The sequence below is a fragment of the Drosophila teissieri genome, chromosome 2L (assembly GCF_016746235.2).
Source record: "Drosophila teissieri strain GT53w chromosome 2L, Prin_Dtei_1.1, whole genome shotgun sequence".
NCBI lineage: Eukaryota > Metazoa > Arthropoda > Insecta > Diptera > Drosophilidae > Drosophila > Drosophila teissieri.
In genome coordinates, this window is record NC_053029.1 from 25614015 (window position 1) to 25633126 (window position 19112).

The 19112-nt window shown below is 42.8% G+C and overlaps 1 protein-coding gene across 1 annotated transcript in view; it reads left to right on the plus strand.

The window, feature by feature from the left end:
* The window catches only part of LOC122611608 (coiled-coil domain-containing protein 40), a 134711-nt gene extending 115988 nt beyond the window's left edge, over positions 1–18723 (plus strand). Inside the window, exons 5-6 of the mRNA XM_043784808.1 lie at positions 17632–17840; positions 17894–18723. Coding sequence (XP_043640743.1) covers positions 17632–17840; positions 17894–18697 — 1013 coding nt within the window. The 3' untranslated portion in view covers positions 18698–18723. The remainder of the gene's footprint in view (positions 1–17631; positions 17841–17893) is intronic.
* The last annotated feature ends 389 nt before the right edge of the window (positions 18724–19112 follow it).

The window sequence follows — 19112 nt, forward strand, 5'->3', positions numbered from 1 at the left end:
CTGACTGGCGTATTAAAATAAACGAACAAAAGTGCAAACACATAACGTTTACCCTTAACAGACAAACTTGCCCTCCGCTCTGTATGAATAGCACGCAGATCCCCCAAGTTAATGAAGTAACGTATCTCGGCATCCACCTCGACAGACGTCTAACATGGCGTAGACATATCAAATGCAAGAAACTGCACCTAAAACTGAAAGCCAGCAGCCTCCACTGGATTATAAACTCACGATCGCCCTTGTGTCTGGATTACAAGGTCCTGCTCTACAACTCCACTCTTAAGCCAATCTGGACGTATGGCTCCCAGCTGTGGGGGAACGCGAGCAGAACCGACATAGACATCATACAGCGTTCTCAATCCAAGATCCTGCGAACTATCACTGGGGCACCATGGTATACTCGAAACCAAAACAACCACAGGGACTTCGGCATTCTCGCAGTAAAAGATGAAATAGACAAGCAAAAAGCGTCGTACAATGAAAAACTCTCTGCCCACCCAAATCCCCTTGCAAGGGCCTTGATTCGGGTTTCCAACCGAACCAGCCTTTAACGTACCGACCTTCCAACCCAGCCATAATTTGTCGGGGCCATTTCTACTGTTACAGTCTACATGACTGCTAGTTATCTACTAGTTATCTACCTTTGGGGGCTCAGCCTTGCCCAACCGTGCCGGATAGTGCGTGATCGAGAGGCTGAAAGTTAATGCTAATGACCAGTTAAATGTGCCGATGCTGTAAAAGAACATGAAAAGTTATGCTGTGACTAAGAAGCTCAGTGTGTGCAAAACCGAGTGGTATAGTATGAAAAGAGGAAATACGAAAAAAAAAAACACAAATACACCGAGAAAGGCCGCTACGAAACCAGCAATGCAACAAAGACAGAACTTCAAAGCGAAACCTTCAGATGTGCAAATGTCGTTGGAGCCGTCGAAACCAACAGTGCAACAGGGATCACTATATTTAAACACGATATGTCGAAAGCAGAAAGACATGAGGCAGAATAAAAATTGGCTTTGAATAATCGATATGACCATGTCCGTCTGTCTGTCCGTATGAACGTCGAGATCTTAGGAACGACAGAAGCTAGAAAGTTGAGATTAGGCATACAGACTCCAGTGACATAGACGCAGCGCAAGTTTGTCGATTCATGTTGCCACGTCCACTCTAACGCCCACAAACCGCCCAAAACTGCCACACCCACCCTTTTGTAAAATGCTTTGATATTTTTTGATTAGTATTTCTATCGATCTGAGGTATTACTTTTTGCCACGCCCACAAACCGAGAAAACTTTCACGCCCACACTCTTGAAAAATATTTTGTTATTTTTTTATTTGTATTATAAATTTCTATCGATCCGCAGAAAAACTTTTGCCACGCCCACCCTTACGCCCACAAACCGAGCAAAACTGCCACGCCCACACTTTCGAAAAATGTTTGGTTATTTTTTTATATGTATTATGTATTTCTATCGTTAGAGTGGGCGTGGCAACATTTTTTTTTTTCCAGTTTGGAGCTTTTCAGTACCGAAAACTAACAACAAGTTAACAAATCTTAAGTGTAAATACTAATTACTAGTCCATTTCTTGAACTGTATTATAAAAGCGGCCCTAAAAAAAATTACTGCTGGGTTGGCAAGTCGTTTCGACGTAGGCGTGATCGGCTGCTTAGCCTTGTTAGACTCCTCGCGAGCTGGTTGGGTGAGCTTTCCACAGTGAGTTTTTGTACTGGATGTTGATAACTTTTCAATATAAGTACGTTGGGCAAGCTCTTCTTCTAGCTTTAAAGCTTTTGTAAGTTTGCGTGTGGCGTCTTTTAACTTTTGTTTTGCCGACGGTGATCTGGAGGACTGCCATTTTTCGAGAACAAGTTGTTCGATTTGCAGGTTGTTCTTTTTGTGATTTGTAATTTTGCTTACTGTTTGCGGCGTTGAGCAGCGAGCTGCAGCAACGATGATTGACTTCAGTGAGTTAACAAAACTATCAATGTCAGCTTCAAGAGGTGGGTTAAGCTCAATGTGTGAGCTTATGTGTTTTTTGTATTTGAGCCTGTTGGTTTTTTCTGAAGTCAACTTATAAGAGAGGTTTGCTGGTTCTGGGTGTCGGAGCAGATTTATTAGGAGGGGCGAGTAGTCAGATGATAGGTCTGAGAGGCACTCGGCGCTTATCAAATTACGGGGAATGTTTTTGGTGACTGCGAAATCAATTAGATCAGGTAGTTTTTTGGGGTCAGTAGGCCAGTATGTAGGTGTGCAAGGAGAAACGTGGTCGAGCTTGTTGTTTGCTTTTATAATGGCGTTGTAGAGCTGTTTTCCTTTTGGATTCACGAGTCGAGACCCCCAGTGTGTGTGCTTGGCATTATAGTCCCCAGCTTCTATAAAATGTTCTCCAAGTGAGTTGAAGAATTCCATAAATTGGTCTTCAGATAAAGTGGAACGAGGTGGGCAGTAAACAGCGGCTCAGGTAAGCTGGTTACCATTATCCAAATGAATTTTTAATGATGTTGCTTGTAGATAGTTTTTGGCAGTCTCAATATGACAGTGGTGCTTGAGACGGCTTCTTATCAAAATCCCGGTCCCGCCGTGGGCCTTACCATCAGGGTGATTGGTTCCGTAGAAAATATATCCTCTTATGTTGAAGTTATATTTGTTTGTGAGGTGTGTTTCCGAAAGTAGCAATACGTCGATGTGCTTTTCGAGTAGGAATTGAGCTAGCTCAAGTTTGTGCTGTGAAACGCCATTGGCGTTCCACGTAGAGATTCTTAGCGAGGCCATGAAGATGATTATTATGATTGTTGTGATACAAGCAATTGTATCAACATGTTTTGATTGCGCATTAGATCTTGCATGGTTGTCTTCATAAACGCCATAAACTCCGCCATGCTCTGCTGCAAGGTAAGTATCATTGCTTCGAAATTGTTTTGTTGTTGTTCCATTGTCTTTTTGTCCTGTACCGAATAGAAGTCCACATATTTGGCTTGTGAACATGGCGCATTGGAGGCTGGGGGCTCTAGACCTGATCTTAGAGCGCTTGCATATGACGCGTTTTTGGTAACGAATCCTGTACCAAGTGAGGATCTGGCTGCGGTAGAGAAGAAAACTTCTGGGTTGTTTTTGGGGGGTATTTTTGTGATCGGTGCGTTTTGTGAGCGTACAGTGGCTACGCGCTGGTTAATGCGGCTTTTGAGATCTTTGTATACTGGGCAGTCTCTGTAGTTGGCTGTGCGATTGCCTCCACAGTTGCCACACTTTTTTCCGCTTGTCTTCTTTGGGTGCACTGCAGCTGGCTTTGTCGTGGAGCTCGCCACAGATTACGCACACTGGGCGCAGCTTACAGTAAAACTTTGTATGGCCGTATTCTTGGCAGTTCATACATTGTACCAGATTGTTACGTTTGTGAGGTTCTTCTACAGTGATTCTACGATGTAGTAAAAATTGGAGTTTGTAGATTGGATGCACATCTTTTCGGCATCTTTGCTTCTGGTGCAAGTTCCACCTTGAAGAGTGGTTGCGGCTGTCTATTTTTGTTTAAGATGTTGAAGACTGATTTTGCGGTAAATCCTTTATCCTGTAGCGCCAGCTTTATTTCGTCTGGTGTTACATCAGGCTCTATGCCCTTTAGTACGACTTGCAGACCCTTGCAGCTTTTTAGCTGGTATGTGTAATAGCTTTTTTCTCCTTCGTCCCAAAGTATTTGGCTCTAAAGTGTTGTTCAGACTTGGTCTGAACTTTAGTTTCTTGAATGTTGCCCCTAACTAAGGGAATTATGTGGAAATTTGCGTCACCTATGAGCTTTATTACATTGTTTACAAATGTACTAGAGCTTTCCTTACGTACAAATATTGGCGGTGGCTTTGGCTTATTTTTGTCGCTTCCATCAGCTTCAACGGGCAGGTCTTCAATAGTGTCTGCCAAAATGTCGAACCTGTTGGCATAGTTCGCTACTTCGCCTAAAGTTGTGTTGGCGTTGGCGCGTGTGATTTTTGGTTTGTTTCCATTATTTTGGGGGCTTAGCTTTCGTTTTATTTGGATGAAGCTATCCATTCCAGTCTGTATGGCCGGTTTTGCGTTTTTGTTTTCGTTTGTTGCAGTTTGTTTTGCTGTCTGCGCAGCTTTTGTTGTGTTTGTATGTGTTGAGCGCGCAGTCGGCATCGTTGTTGTTTTAGTTATTGAGGTTGTCGCGACAATTGAAGAGTTTGTGCTTGCTGTTACAGCTAAGTTCTGTTCTCTTTGCTTGGAGCAAGATCATTCTTTGACGTTCGCTGTAAGCAGGTGTTCCTTTGGCGGGTTGGGAGTTGCTGATCGCGGGCGGTCGGATTGCGTCGGCCCGATAGATAGTAGCGACGGCGACGGGGAGCAAGAGCGTTCACTATCGCGTGTTAAGAGAGAAGGATCAGCTGTCGGGTTGGGTGTGATTGACCGCTCGCGGTTCGATTCCGCAGAGACGTCGGAAAAGTAAGCGTTGTTGCGTTGCAAAGAGAGCCGTCGCTCATCTTGCTGACGTTGACGCTGCGCGCGAGCTTCGTTTTCACTCATTGTTTTTGGTTAGTTTATTTATATTTGTAATTAGTTAATTGATGATTAATAACATGTAGATTTGTTAGAAAATCTATATGTGCAGGCATTGCACTGAGCGTCTTTTCGCTTATGATTTTATGTTTGGTTCACTTCACTGTTTCGATTTTTGGAATTGTTTAACTGGAGCACTGTTAAAAACACGTCCGCATGCAATCGTAGCGCTGCATGAAGGCAACATGAATTGTAGTGTGTAACGTAGTGCGCCACTGTTCTCAATACAAGAAGGAATTATAACTCCTCGCGTTAGGCAGGCTTTCGAGGATCTGAGCTGCGGGGCACGCTTTAGATTCCGGCTCTAGCTCTTCGGCTTTGGGGGTGGTGGTCTTGCTCACCCAGATCTCGGACACGGACTACACATCACTATTAATAAAGACAAGAATTGAGCGTGCTTGCGATAAAAATAGGAGCTAGAACTAAACCGGAAGAAAAATAAATAAATAAATTCTAGAAAGGGAAAGTTAGAAGAAAGGACGAAAGATAGAGGAAAGGACAGAGAGAAAACTATCATTTGCGAAGACACGGATGTTGTTGTGCTCTCTTGAGGCCCGCCCAACCTATGATCATCTTCCGCAGGAGCATGGCTCCGATGATCCCTTGAAACCTTACGACCGTGGAGTCATCAGTAGAGTCGGTAAAGAAATTAAATTTAATAAACATAAAGTAATTAAGACTAACATCGTATATAGGTAGTTTGATTATAAGCTTAGATAGTTATAAGAATATTTATGTATCGCATGATTTAATAATATGTAGTATAAAATGTGGTGGTTTAGATATAAATGTTAATTGTAATAAGAACTAAATTAATAAGAAATAGTTTCGATTATCTAATTTAATTCATTGATAGACAACTTCTCGTTTAACTCCATAGTGCAATTTCTTTTAATTAAATTCAATTAAACTTCATTTTAATTCACGAAAAATTTTGCAAAAAAATCTAATTTATTACAGCGATAGCAAATTTCGGTGGTTGCGGCATTTAATTCCTTTCTTAACTTCTTTTATATTTTTGCCATTTAATAAATTTCTCTTAAGTTTTGGGTTTGCACTTAAAAACAAGGTTATATAAACTCACGCATCTTATCCATCGGCGAAAGATCGATCTCCCTCGAAGGTGTGCTGAAAATCGTATGGCTTTGGGAGGCCACTTTGGGTTTTAAGGCATTAGTTTAAACAAAAGAGTCAAAATGGCATTCTTCTACACGATTCGTTTCAATTCGCAACAAGAGAAATTTTCTTAGATTTTATCTAACTTTACTTAAATTATAAAAAAAAAATGTATTCTAATTCTTCAGAAGTTTTTCATCAAATTCACAAAACATTTCATATGAGTGTCGTAAAAGTTAGGTAACTCGATACAGGTTATGATTAATTTGTGGCGAAAATGACAAGAAATTTTAATTCGGCAGAACTGGGTTAAATCCCATTTAAGGGTTTTATTTTAATGCACAAAAAATGTATAGTCTGACATCGGATGCTCGGATCTACACTACCCCTTGGGGTTATGTTCACTTGCTAAATCTCTTAGGTTAATCCCACATGGGTGCTGGGGTTAACTGGGGTCAAAATTATTGGGTCACTTTTGGCACAGCCAATTTCCATTATAACTTCCATAAAACGCCAAAGCTGGCCACTGCAGACTATTGCGCATGCGCGCTGTTGGCCAGTTAAACCGCACTCGATGTTATTCGCTGGTCATTATCCTACTGCTTCTGCTGCTGCTCCCTTAGTAGTCCATCATGCCCCTCCCAGGGTGCTCCTCGGGACAGAGACGCAAACTCGGCTTGCTGGGCTAGATCCGCTGGTTGAGCCCCGATGAAATATAAGGGTTTTCAAGACGGACCTTTGGCACTGGCTGTCAGTCCGCCGCCTGGTTGCCTCCGTGGACACTCTTTCTGTGACCTGGGCAACAAAAGGTTATGCATCTGTATGCAAATGAATACGACTTTACTCACTTGAGTTTGGTTAAGCTTTCGCCGAACACTTTTCCCCGCAACCAGATTTTCACAATCCGCGTGGACACTGGCACTATGTGATTATTATAGCTCTTATCGGCAACTGCAACGATTTGCACTCTATCGGATCTCAAAAGGAATAGAATTTAGCACGGAAACGGATGGAGTCGCTTAGCACTTTTTCTCTGCCACAGCATAAAAATTTCTAATCAGACTAAAGCTTTCCAGATCTTCCCTGGCGCATCCATGAGCAATCTGGTATTTGTGTCCAAAACTCTGTTCTGGCAGAAATGCAGCTAGCTAATTAAAAATGCATGTGCATTAAAGCTCAGCTTAAACTACGTGAAGCTTTTACTGAAATGCATCGACGTTATTCCCATCGCGTAAAGCCAGGCTCAGAGTATCACATAATTTAGTGCATACTTCTAGGCAGAAAATGTTTATATCTTTTATTGTTTATCTATAATTTATTTAGCGGCTCTTCATTCGCCACTACAAAAGCCCCCCTGGTAACATCTGGTTGGGTATATGTTCGACTGGTACCCTAGACGGATGACACGACTGAAGACACGTCATTGCCGAATATCTTTCGCATGGTATGTACCTATTAGTCTTCCCTGTAAATCATCTAGCACGTAGTAGGCGCTTCCTAGCCTTCTGCCAACCCTTGCTTTCACAAAAGAAGGACCAAATTTAGCGTTGTATCCTGTTTGGAAACAGCTTTGCTCAAAATTTCTTCGGAATACTTCTTGCCCTTCCGTATAAGAAACAACACGAGACCGAAGATTGTACTTCTTTTCATTCTCGGAGTGTTTTTCCATCATCTTCTTGCATGCTTTCTCCCGTACTATATCAAACGAGTCTGACCGATTGAACTTTGTGACGAGGCCGCGCACAATAATAAATAATAAATAATTCATAATAAATAATACATAATAAATAATAAATAATACCTAATACATGATACATAATAAATAAGACATAATACATAATAGACAAAACCAAAACATAATAAATAATCATCATAAACAAGTTCAAATTCAAACAAGGCGCGCACGCGCGCCCAACTAACTAGAGGGGCACACTAACCCCGAAATCCGGCCACACTAAGTCGGGCAATTCGGACATACGGACATACGGGCACACTAAGCCAAGGGCTATATAAATCGGGCGGCTGGCCTCAGAATGATCAGTCGGTGGTCGGAGTCGACCAAGGTGGAAGTCACCAGCGAGCGGGAAAGCAGCAAGATCAGGACCGGGATCAACAAGTGGTAACTATTGGAGGGTAAGCTCAACCCCTACGTATATACCCCGCCCTAGCTGACTTCAGGGTCCTGCTTACGTCTATACGTTGACTTCAGGGTCCTACTTACGTATCTACGCTGACTTCAGGGTCCTGCTTACGTCTATACGTTGACTTCAGGGTCCTACTTACGTATCTACGCTGACTTCAGGGTCCCGCATACTTCTCTACGCTGACTTCAGGGTCCTACATACTTCTCTACGCTGACTTCAGGGTCCCATATAATTCTCTACGCTGACTTCAGGGTCCTACATAATTCTCTACGCTGACTTCAGGGTCCTACATAATTCTCTACGCTGACTTCAGGGTCCCACATAATTCTCTACGCTGACTTCAGGGTCCCGTATAATTCTCTACGCTGACTTCAGGGTCCCGTATAATTCTCTACGCTGACTTCAGGGTCCCATATAATTCTCTACGCTGACTTCAGGGTCCCATATAATTCTCTCTAAGGTTAACTCTGCGCATTATCCCTGGGACTCGGGTCGGGGATTCCTCTCAGCACCACTGTCCTGAAACAAAAAAATTTCCTGGACGACCCTGGCCAGCCCTGACTACCCGAGGCACGGCTGAATGTCACAGGTGGCGCCCGAACAGGCTAAAGTGGTGACTAGAGGAAACCGACGCCGGGAGAGTGATGTCTAGTTGGGTGTATATGGCAACAAAACCCGAACTAGCAGAATACGCAAGTGAATTCGGATTGGATCCGTCAGGGAAAAGCGAGGAGTTACGGAGAACATTGGCTGCTTTTTCGAAGAGGACAGACCACGCAGAAGCGACAAAGAAGAAGCTGACACTGCTGGCGGAAAAGTATAAGAAGGAGAAAAGCCCCACCCGACATCCAGAGATCGTGATAACAGAGACAAACACAAGGATGGACGACGGGAAGGAGACAAAGATGGAAGAAAAAATGGAAACGGGAACAATCCATAGAGTGCGGAATTGGGGGATCAGATACCAGGGGACGACAAACCCGCTGGAATTCCTCGAGAAAATGGAGCAGGGGGCCACCGGATACGGACTACGGCACGATCAAAACAAAGAAAGAGATGAAGAGATGGGGAATAAGACAGCAATTCACGGCCCCTTACACTCCGCAGGAAAACCCCACGGAAAGAACCAATAGTACCATAAAAACAATGATCGCCCAAATAACAGGCGAGGACCAGACAAACTGGGATGATAAAATACCAGAACGAATGCTGGCTTTCAATAGCAGCACGTCGGAGTCCACAAAGTACAGCCCGGCTCAGATAGTGCTGGGAAAGGAACTACGAGTACCCAACACAGTGTTCGACAAAGAAACGGAAGGGTCCGGGTTGAAAGAGGAAAGCTTGGAGGAAAGGTGGAAACGGATAGGAAACTTGAGGAAGGAAGCGGCAGGCCACATGGAAAAAGCAGCAGAACAACAGAGACGGCACTACGACTTAAGAAAAAGGGAATGGAAACCAGCGAGAGGAGAACTAGTGTGGTGCAGAACACACCACTTATCCAACGCAGCGGAAAAATTCAACGCCAAGCTAGCCCCAAAATACGACGGACCATGGAAAGTGGTAGAGTTTGTGTCCCCGGTAATACTGTCAGTCAAGGACCCGAAAACGCGAAAGACAAAACGAGTATACATCGGAGACACCAAACCACACATAAGCACGGACAACCATCATAGAGGGTTCGAACAGGAGAACGATATATCTGTGCAAAGGAACAAAACTCGATAGGCGATAAGAATACATATATCAGATCAGGAAAGCGCGAAAAAGGAACTCAAAATGGCCCCACCGACGGGCACACTAAAAAGAGGGAGAAATGAGAATCGAAGGCAGGCACACTAAGGCAACCGAAAGGCCTATATAATCAGAGCCAGGATCAGACGGAGTCACAGAAGGCGATCGGCTGAGCGATGCAGAAGTTCGAGACCAGCGTTAAACGGTTTAAGGAGAACCTCACCAGAGCAGCAGCAGCAACAAGCAGGACCAAGATGATCGAGCCAACCGCCTACGGTACAGTCCGGAAAAGGACGGCGCCACCAAAATTGGCACCTCCTCGGCGACCGACGAGGCACGACGCGGCGACTCCCAAGCAGACGGATACCGTCCAGGGAGGCCGAAGCGGCGCAGGCGATCATTCCAGAACCGAGGACCACCAGCCCGGAGGGGGGCGAGTCATCCCGCAAGGGCACCGACGCAGACGGAGACCGTCCAAGCGGGCCTGAGCGGAGTGATCAACCACCCAACGGGAACCACTGGCGGAGCAGACCCAAGGGAGGCGAGCCAGGAAGGAAGGGCCCAGTCGATGACGGGGAACGTCCGAATGGGCCGGACCAGAGTGGCGCACCTCCCGAGGGCTGAAGGGGAACACCCGAGGAGAAGCCGGGAGCCAGGCGAACGGCGGGCGCTGAACCAACAAGCACAGGCCCGTACGACACCGACAACAGGCACGATCAGGGTAGCAGCGGGCACTCCGCCAACCCGGAAGGACTACGAGACGAGAGCCGTGGAATCTGCGTCGCCGGACAGGGATATACTAGAGCTCCACACTGAGACCACCAACGAGTTGGGGTGGACAGTGCCAACCGGAGCCAGGATATCGGACGAAGTAATGGCAAAGATAACGGCAAACCTGGCGCACAAACCCAAGGACCCAACGGCGATGGCTAGAAAAAGACGGAGAAAGGTGGTGGCGCATCATATCAAACCGTGGCAATTATGTGACGGTGAAGCGTCACTTCCCAAAGGAGGGGGGAGTGTGACGCGGCCGCGCACAATAATAAATAATAAATAATTCATAATAAATAATACATAATAAATAATAAATAATACCTAATACATGATACATGATACATAATAAATAAGACATAATACATAATAATAGACAAAACCAAAACATAATAAATAATCATCATAAACAAGTTCAAATTCAAACAAGGCGCGCACGCGCGCCCAAATAACTAGAGGGGCACACTAACCCCGAAACCCGGCCACACTAAGTCGGACAATTCGGACATACGGACATACGGGCACACTAAGCCAAGGGCTATATAAAGCGGGCGGCTGGTCTCAGAATGATCAGTCGGTGGTCGGAGTCGACCGAGGTGGAAGTCACCAGCGAGCGGGAAAGCAGCAAGATCAGGACCGGGATCAGCAAGTGGTAACTATTGGAGGGTAAGCTCAACCCCTACGTATATACCCCGCCCTAGCTGACTTCAGGGTCCTGCTTACGTCTATACGTTGACTTCAGGGTCCTACTTACGTATCTACGCTGACTTCAGGGTCCTGCTTACGTCTATACGTTGACTTCAGGGTCCTACTTACGTATCTACGCTGACTTCAGGGTCCTGCTTACGTCTCTACGCTGACTTCAGGGTCCTACATACTTCTCTACGCTAACTTCAGGGTCCCATATAATTCTCTACGCTGACTTTAGGGTCCCGTATAATTCTCTACGCTGACTTCAGGGTCCTACATAATTCTCTACGCTGACTTCAGGGTCCCACATAATTCTCTACGCTGACTTCAGGGTCCTGTATAATTCTCTACGCTGACTTCAGGGTCCCGTATAATTCTCTACGCTGACTTCAGGGTCCCATATAATTCTCTACGCTGACTTCAGGGTCCCATATAATTCTCTACGCTGACTTCAGGGTCCTACATACTTCTCTACGCTGACTTCAGGGTCCTACATACTTCTCTACGCTGACTTCAGGGTCCCGTATAATTCTCTACGCTGACTTCAGGGTCCCGTATAATTCTCTACGCCGACTTCAGGATCCAACAACATCTGCTTACGTTGATTCGAAGAAATTCGGAGCGTCCGCGTACGGAAGACCGCGTCCCCGGACGAAGACGCGAGGTACGAAGAGCCTCGCTGTGGAAGCCGGAAACTAGGCCGAGGGAGCCCCGTACAGTTATATGTAATTATTTTAACCGAGAAAAGGAATGAATAAACTCTGTGTCTTTATTTAAGCCTAGTTAAGGTTAACTCTGCGCATTATCACTGGGACTCGGGTCGGGGATTCCTCTCTAGCACCACTGTCCTGAAACAAAGAAATTTCCTGGACGACCCTGGCCAGCCCTGACTACCCGAGGCACGGCTGAACGTCACAACTTCAAAGATCGATCATCCAATAGGTTGAGGTTCCTCAACCAAGAGTACGTAGAAGCAGAGGTAACCATGTGTTGCCCGAAAACCATATAATAAGGAGAAGTTCCTAGGCTTGAATGTAAGGACGATCTCAACGCACAACTAATCTTATTTAAGTATTCGTCCCAGCCTTTTTGATCGGGTCTCACATATGCTCTAATTGCAGCGATAACTGATCGGTTAACGCGCTCGGAGGCGTTCGCCTGTGGCGAATGTACACCAGTAAATGTATGAGTAATGCCATACTGCTGCATTAACTTCTGAAAAGCGTGTGAACGGAATTGAGATCAATTATCTGACACTATCGTTTCGGGAGTGACATATGACATAAATATTTCTCCTTCAAGATATGACAACACCTGAATCTATCTTCTTAACTGGTTTAAGAAAGACATATTTGAAGAAATGGTCAAGGACGATAAAAACTCCTATGTTCCCACTTTTAGACCTTGGATAAGGTCCAAGAAAGTCTATAAATAAGCGTTGGAAAATCCTTTGACTCTCAAGCGCTTTTCCTAACGGTGGTCGCAAAACGTAATTAGGTGCTTTTGTGGTTTTGCACACCTCACACGCATTTATATAGGCCTGCTACAAGTCCAGGCCAGAAATAATAACGTCTAACTCTCTCAATGGTCTTGTGTATCCCACCATGAGCAGACAATGAACTATCATGAGCACGAGACAGTATTTCAGAGACCAATTCCTTAGGTACCCATAGCTTCCAGGCATATTCGTCGTGCACCTGCTCTCCTGTCAAATGCTCAGCCTTCCGATAAATGTAACCCCTATCGGTCCTAAGATCAGGAAAATTCTTCTGATTTGCGCTCACTTTCTGCACTAACTCGGTGTATTCCGCTGATTTAAAGTGGTCAGAATTTAGATCAACGAGAAGTCCCTCCCGCAAGTTAATTGCAGCTACCGCGTCTTCGTTAACCCGAGACAAGGAGTCGGAACTACGTTCATCGAACCTTTCCGATGCTCAATCGCGAAATCATACCTTTGCAAGGCCAAAGCCCATCGAGCTAGGCGCGAATTAAGGTCATGGTTAGACATTTACCATTTTAGTGACGCATGATCAGTTATGATCTTGAACCTATGTCCTTCCACGTACGCCCTAAAACTTTTAAGAGCCACGATCGCGGTGAGACATTCTTGCTCTGTGACGGTATAATTTTGTTGCGCCTTATTTAACTTTTTTGAAATGAAGGCAATAGGACGCTCATCTCCTTCTTCCGAAACGTACACTAATACAGCTCCAACTCCGGTCTTGCTCGCATCGCAATGTATTGCGAACGGTTTCGAAAAATCTGGACTGCATACAACAGGAGCCTCGCTAAGACATTGCTTTAGCTTCTCAAAAGATTCTACTGCTGCTTCAGTCAAACTGAATCTTCTTTTCGTGGTCATCAGATCAGTTAAAGGAACAGCAAGAGACGCAAAATTAGGAACGAACTTGCGATACCAGCCACATAAACCCATGAAACTTCGCAGACTGCGCAACGTTTTAGGCAAAGGAAAATTCCTAATTGCGGCTACTTTTTCTGGATCGGTACGGATTCCTCCATCTCCGATTATATGACCTAGGTAACGCACTCTCAACATGCAGAAGTGACTTTTGCCAATATTGATCGTCAAACCTGCACGTCTTATCTGTAGCGCTACCTCTCTTAGCACTTCGAGGTGCCTTTCAAAACTTGATGAAACCACCAGCAGATCATCTAGGTAAATAAACACCTCGTTTCTAAGATGAGCTGGCACCACTTTGTCCAGCAAACGAGACATTGTACTTGTGGCATTGCATAGCCCGAACGGCATAACTTTAAACTGATAGAGGGGTCTACCAGGAACGGTGAACGCCGTCTTGTCACGCGAAGCTTTTTCTAAAGGCACTTGCCAATAAGCGTCCTTTAGATCAAGGCTAGTTATGTACTCGGCCTTCGGCAACCTACTCAAAATGCCACTAATTTGAGGCAGAGGATATGCATCCAGGTTTCGTTACCATAACGATTGGAGATGACCAAGAACTGTCAGACTCTTCTATCACTCCTAGTTGTAGCATTCTGTCAATCTCGGAACACATTGCCTTTTCTACGGCTGGTGAAACAGGGAAATGGCGTTGTTTTATTGGCTTTGCCATACCTACATCAATAGAATGCGATATAAGGTTGGTCTTACCCAGACCATCTTGACTAAATGACGAAAGACAATTCATCACATTCGTTAGCCTCGCCTTATCCATCTCGGATAGCTTATGTTGGTCAACTTTAACTTTGAAATCAACTTCAGTTGAATCTAGCTCTGATATGATAAGTCTTCTGGGAAGTAAATAGTAAAGCTTCCAAAAATCTATCCCTAAATATAGATCTTGTTTAAGTGACGGTACGATGTAAATTTTAAAAACCTTCTTCGCCGTATTCTACCTCTGTTTAAATATGTCTTCGTATCTGCTGTGATCGGCCGTCTGCCGTTGTAGCACTACTATTAATGGCCTTATAGTTTCCTGCAGCTTCTACTTCACGGGCTAAGTTACCTCCTACACAACTTGCCGATGCGCCACAGTCTATCAGACCGTAAACGGAACGATTAAACAACCGAATTGGCAAAAACGGACGAGGATCTTTTGGTCCTTCAGGTAGTGACTTTATATAATTGAATCCAATTCTACAGTTCTTGACATTTTGCCAGAATGCTTTTATTCGTTTTCCTTTCGTTTTCTAAAATTTTGTACATAATTCTCTCTTTATGTTTAATTTTCTTTAATGTTTGGATTTTGCTATGTAGCAAAGAACTAGCAGGTGGTTGTTGGAGGTTGTGCAACATTTGCTGCATCTCTTACTCTTCGGTCATTGTGGATTGGCTCCGGGAGGCAATCGAAGTCTTCTGTTTGAATTGCGACTTCGACGTGCCGGCTTTGGAGTTTTTTGAACACTTATTACAACTTGGCTTGTAAATGTTTGCAGCTCAACAACCGTAACAGAATATTCTTCTCTCCGATACGCAATCCTGATATAGGTGTCCTTCCTTGCGGCAATTCCAGTATAATAAGAAGAACGCTTCGACATCAGCCTCATTTTCAGGTTCTGATTCTAGCTGCGTATCACACTCCTGACTAAATTCAGCCACTTCCCGTTTAAACGGAGTGCTTCGCACGTAGCCGCTAACCCGCTTAACATCGGCTAAGAAGGTTTCGCGCCTGCGACAAATCTGTCTTAACCGTCTTAATATCAATGTTTAAGATCTCATGTCTTATCTCTGGACGCAAATTGTTTCTGAGAACTCGAATTAATTTACTCGTAGTCCAAGGATGCTCCATTCGTTTTGCTTTTGTTTAGAATTCCTGATTAATTCTTCGATATCTCAATCGTCTCTGCTATCGCGAAACTGGAGACGCAAAGCTGTGCAGAAAGAATTCCACTGAATATCGCCGTGCGCTTTATGATAACGCCAATAAAACTCAATGGCTTTTTCCTTCAAAAAGTACGCTGGCATGTTTGCAAAGCAGATCGACATTATTGTCTAACGTCTCTCGTGTTAGAGTATTTACTCTATTATCTGGTCGGTTTACCAAATCGGACGTAGTGCTTCTTTGTGAAGCGGGAGAGCCGGAGCCCATAGGACTTGCCTTGAATTGCTACCGGTTTCATTTCTTGTTTCGACCCTATCATTGCTAAGCGATCGACGTGAAGAATGTTCCCTCTGAGAATTGTCATTACCACCACTGCTGCTTGCTAACACCCTGGTTATAGTATCGATTATGGAATTCTGAATTAAATCAGTCATCTTCTCCGAAAGCGTAGCTAATAACCTTTGTTCCATAGCTAGTAATATCATAGCATTATCTGTTAAACTATTCGAATTGCTGGCCCCAATGTTATTAGCTTGCGTACTTTGTCCCGAGGTCGAAGCTATATTATCTGAGACTTGCTGTCCAACTGTATCTACGGGCTGTCGTTTTCTCGACCCACTTCGAGTTGGTCTCTAAGTTGCTTCTTTGGGCTTCGGGATCTCTGGTCTACTAGCTATTTTACACACAGGACATTGTACGCTCTTCTTCCAATAAGCTTCTATACACCGCTTATGAAACTCGTGTTGATAACTGGTTATAAAAACCTCAGCAGGATTTATAGCTGCTGTACATAACGGACAAACTACCTTTGGGCTTGATTCAGTTCCTCTTTCAGGAGATCGGTCTAACCCCATCATTCCCACAAGATCCAAAAATCTGGTTTGAGTGCGAAAAAAATTAAAATATTCACGTTACGACAACGGTTAACCAACTACAATCGAAATTGTTCTCTTTGAAATTGATGCTTTGTTTTGTAATTAAAGAAAGAAAATGTTTCGATAATTCAACCCAAAAATTCGAAAAGTAAAATATGATAAATTAATCAAAAATATGTATATGTATTTACCGAACTCAATACTAGATGTCGCACGTATCGCAAGGTATCGTTTTCTTAATGATAATTAATTTTCTAAGAAATTGAAAGATTGGAAAGTAATAGGCTTTTGTTAAGGTTTGACCTATTCAAGGAGGGAAGATATATTTCAGGATTTCGAATTCGGACAGCGATTTGTTCAGAAACAGAAACGCATGTATTCCAGAATACCATCAAAAAAAATAAAACTTCTAGAAAATAAAGAATAAAGGAAAGCTTTCATTAACTCTCTCTGGCAATGGCACGACTCGGAAGAAATTGCCAGTATTTTCCGTAGCGTTGAGTTTTTGAGTAGACTTAGTTCAATGACTTAGTGCTATAATCTGGGACAGAAGATGAGCCTTCGATGACCACCTCAGTTTTCCTCATTTTAAATAGACACCTTGTAATCTCACCTACATTTTAGGAAGAATCTTTAGCTTCTTTGTAACACTGGTCAGTTGGGAATACTGATATTCACCTCAAATGTTTTCCAAGAATTATTCAGATAAAAGATAAAAGAAAGAAAGACTTTATTTATCTGGGATTCCTAATAAAAAATCATTTTTTTGCTAGGTACAGCCCGATTTAAGTCTGGACAGCTAGGAATACTAATATTTACCTAACAGTAATCCGAGAATTCTTGATAACTGAAGTTAAAGAAAATAAATTTATTTATTCGCAAGTCTTAATAAAAAAATTATTTTTCTACTAAGGCTCCACACGTTTGGGCGCCACATTTCCTTATTAATAATAATGTATTATAGAATCGACAAACTTGCGCTTCTTCAGCACTGACAGTTTTTGGCGGTTTGTGGGCGTTAGAGTGGGCGTGGCAACAAACTTGCGCTGCGTCTATGTCTCTGGAGTCTGTTTGTTTAATCTCAACTTTCTAGCTTTTATAGTTCTGAGATCTCGACGTTCATACGGACGGGCGGACGGGCAGACGGACAGACGGACGGACAGACGGACAGACAGACGGACGGACAGACGGACGGACAGATGGACATGGTCAGATCGACTCGGCTACTGATCCTGATCAAGAATATATATACTTTATATGGTCGGAAACGTTTCCTTCTGCCTGTTACATACTTTTCAACGAATTTAGTATACCCTTTTACTCTACGAGTAACGGGTATAAATATACATGCTGTATGCTTCTGTACTTGGGCGGAGAAGAACTCAAGCACGTTCTGTAATTTTTAATCAACTAATAATTTATTTTCTTTTGTTTTTAGAACTATCCATTATAAGGCAAAAGTCATTAAAAAGTGACCAAGAGCTGGAAATATCATATAGAAAAGCAAAGGAATTACAAATATTTATTAAAAAATATACATCGAAATTGGAACTACTTAACGACAAAATATATAAAAAGAGGATTCACCATGATGTAGAGGAGAGTGAATTCGATCATGAACAGGCTGAGCAAACTCAAAAACTTAAGGTATACTTTACGGCTTACTAATTCGATTTATAAATAATAGTATTTTTTTGTAGATTACAGAGCTTGAAATTCTAAAATTGGAAGGAAAAATTATTGAGCTACAAAACGAAATTGAACTTTACAAAGATTTTGTAATAGACAACCATAGGGAAACATTATCATGGGAAACAAAATACAAAATGCTTGAAGAAACTATTAAATGGGCGAAAATAGAGCGATCTGTAAAAGGTGAAATAGGTCTGATGAAAACTGAAATACACCGCATGAATATAAGATATAGTCAACTTAAACGAGCCCAGGAAAGTCTTGTTTTAGACCTAGATCATTGCGTTATGCATCGTGAACAAATCTTTGTCAATGCATCCGTCAAGGAGCACTTACAAACAAACTTTAAGCAGATAAAAAATGCTTCTCAAATTCAGGTTAGACTTGATGAAGTTCACAATAGGACTAAGCTGATAAGTAATGAAATAACATTTTTATCGGAAAAGCAATTAATTGATGACATTAATAAAATTGAACGTATGATTTATATGCTCCGTAGAATTCAGACAGATCTTAACGATATCATTAAGGAGGACGCCAGCATTCAGGATCGAATAGAAGAAGGAATATTAGCTAAACATGCTAATTTGGAGCAAATAATACGAAAACAGATGAGAGCAAAAGCTTATAAAAAGCTCAATACATTAAAAGCACAGCAAGTAACACTTCGTTCTGAGTTGACATTTCAACAGGTATCTCAAAAGCAAAGCGAGCTAAATTATGATCTTACAGAAATATCAAAGTCTCTTTTGTTAGACTATCCTAATAAGAAATCATTTGTTTTTAAAGTACTTCATGTTCTTAATGACTAGAGATATAATTAATAATAAAATTTATCAATACAGATAAAAATAGTGTTGTGATGTTTACAGCTTGGGGTTTGGGTCAAAATAAAAACTAATGAATTAAAAATTAAATTTAAAAACTAAAAACATTTTTTTTTTTTAAATATTTATCGGAAATACCAGAACGAGGCTTAAAAATTTAATACAACTGTTTTAACACAATTTGGGAGGCCCGATAATAGGCGAAAATAATAAATATATGTGGCAGCTCTCAGCCGCTTATAATAGTGTGATCGAACTCGATAGCTTACACGAGTGTCGAGATCGCGAGAGGCCTTCCCTAGGCGAATCTATCATCACTATTCTCGACGACCACGGCATCCTTCGCTGCTTCTTAGCTTTGTCTCTTATAATTAATATAATCAGTCTATGTAAATTCGTG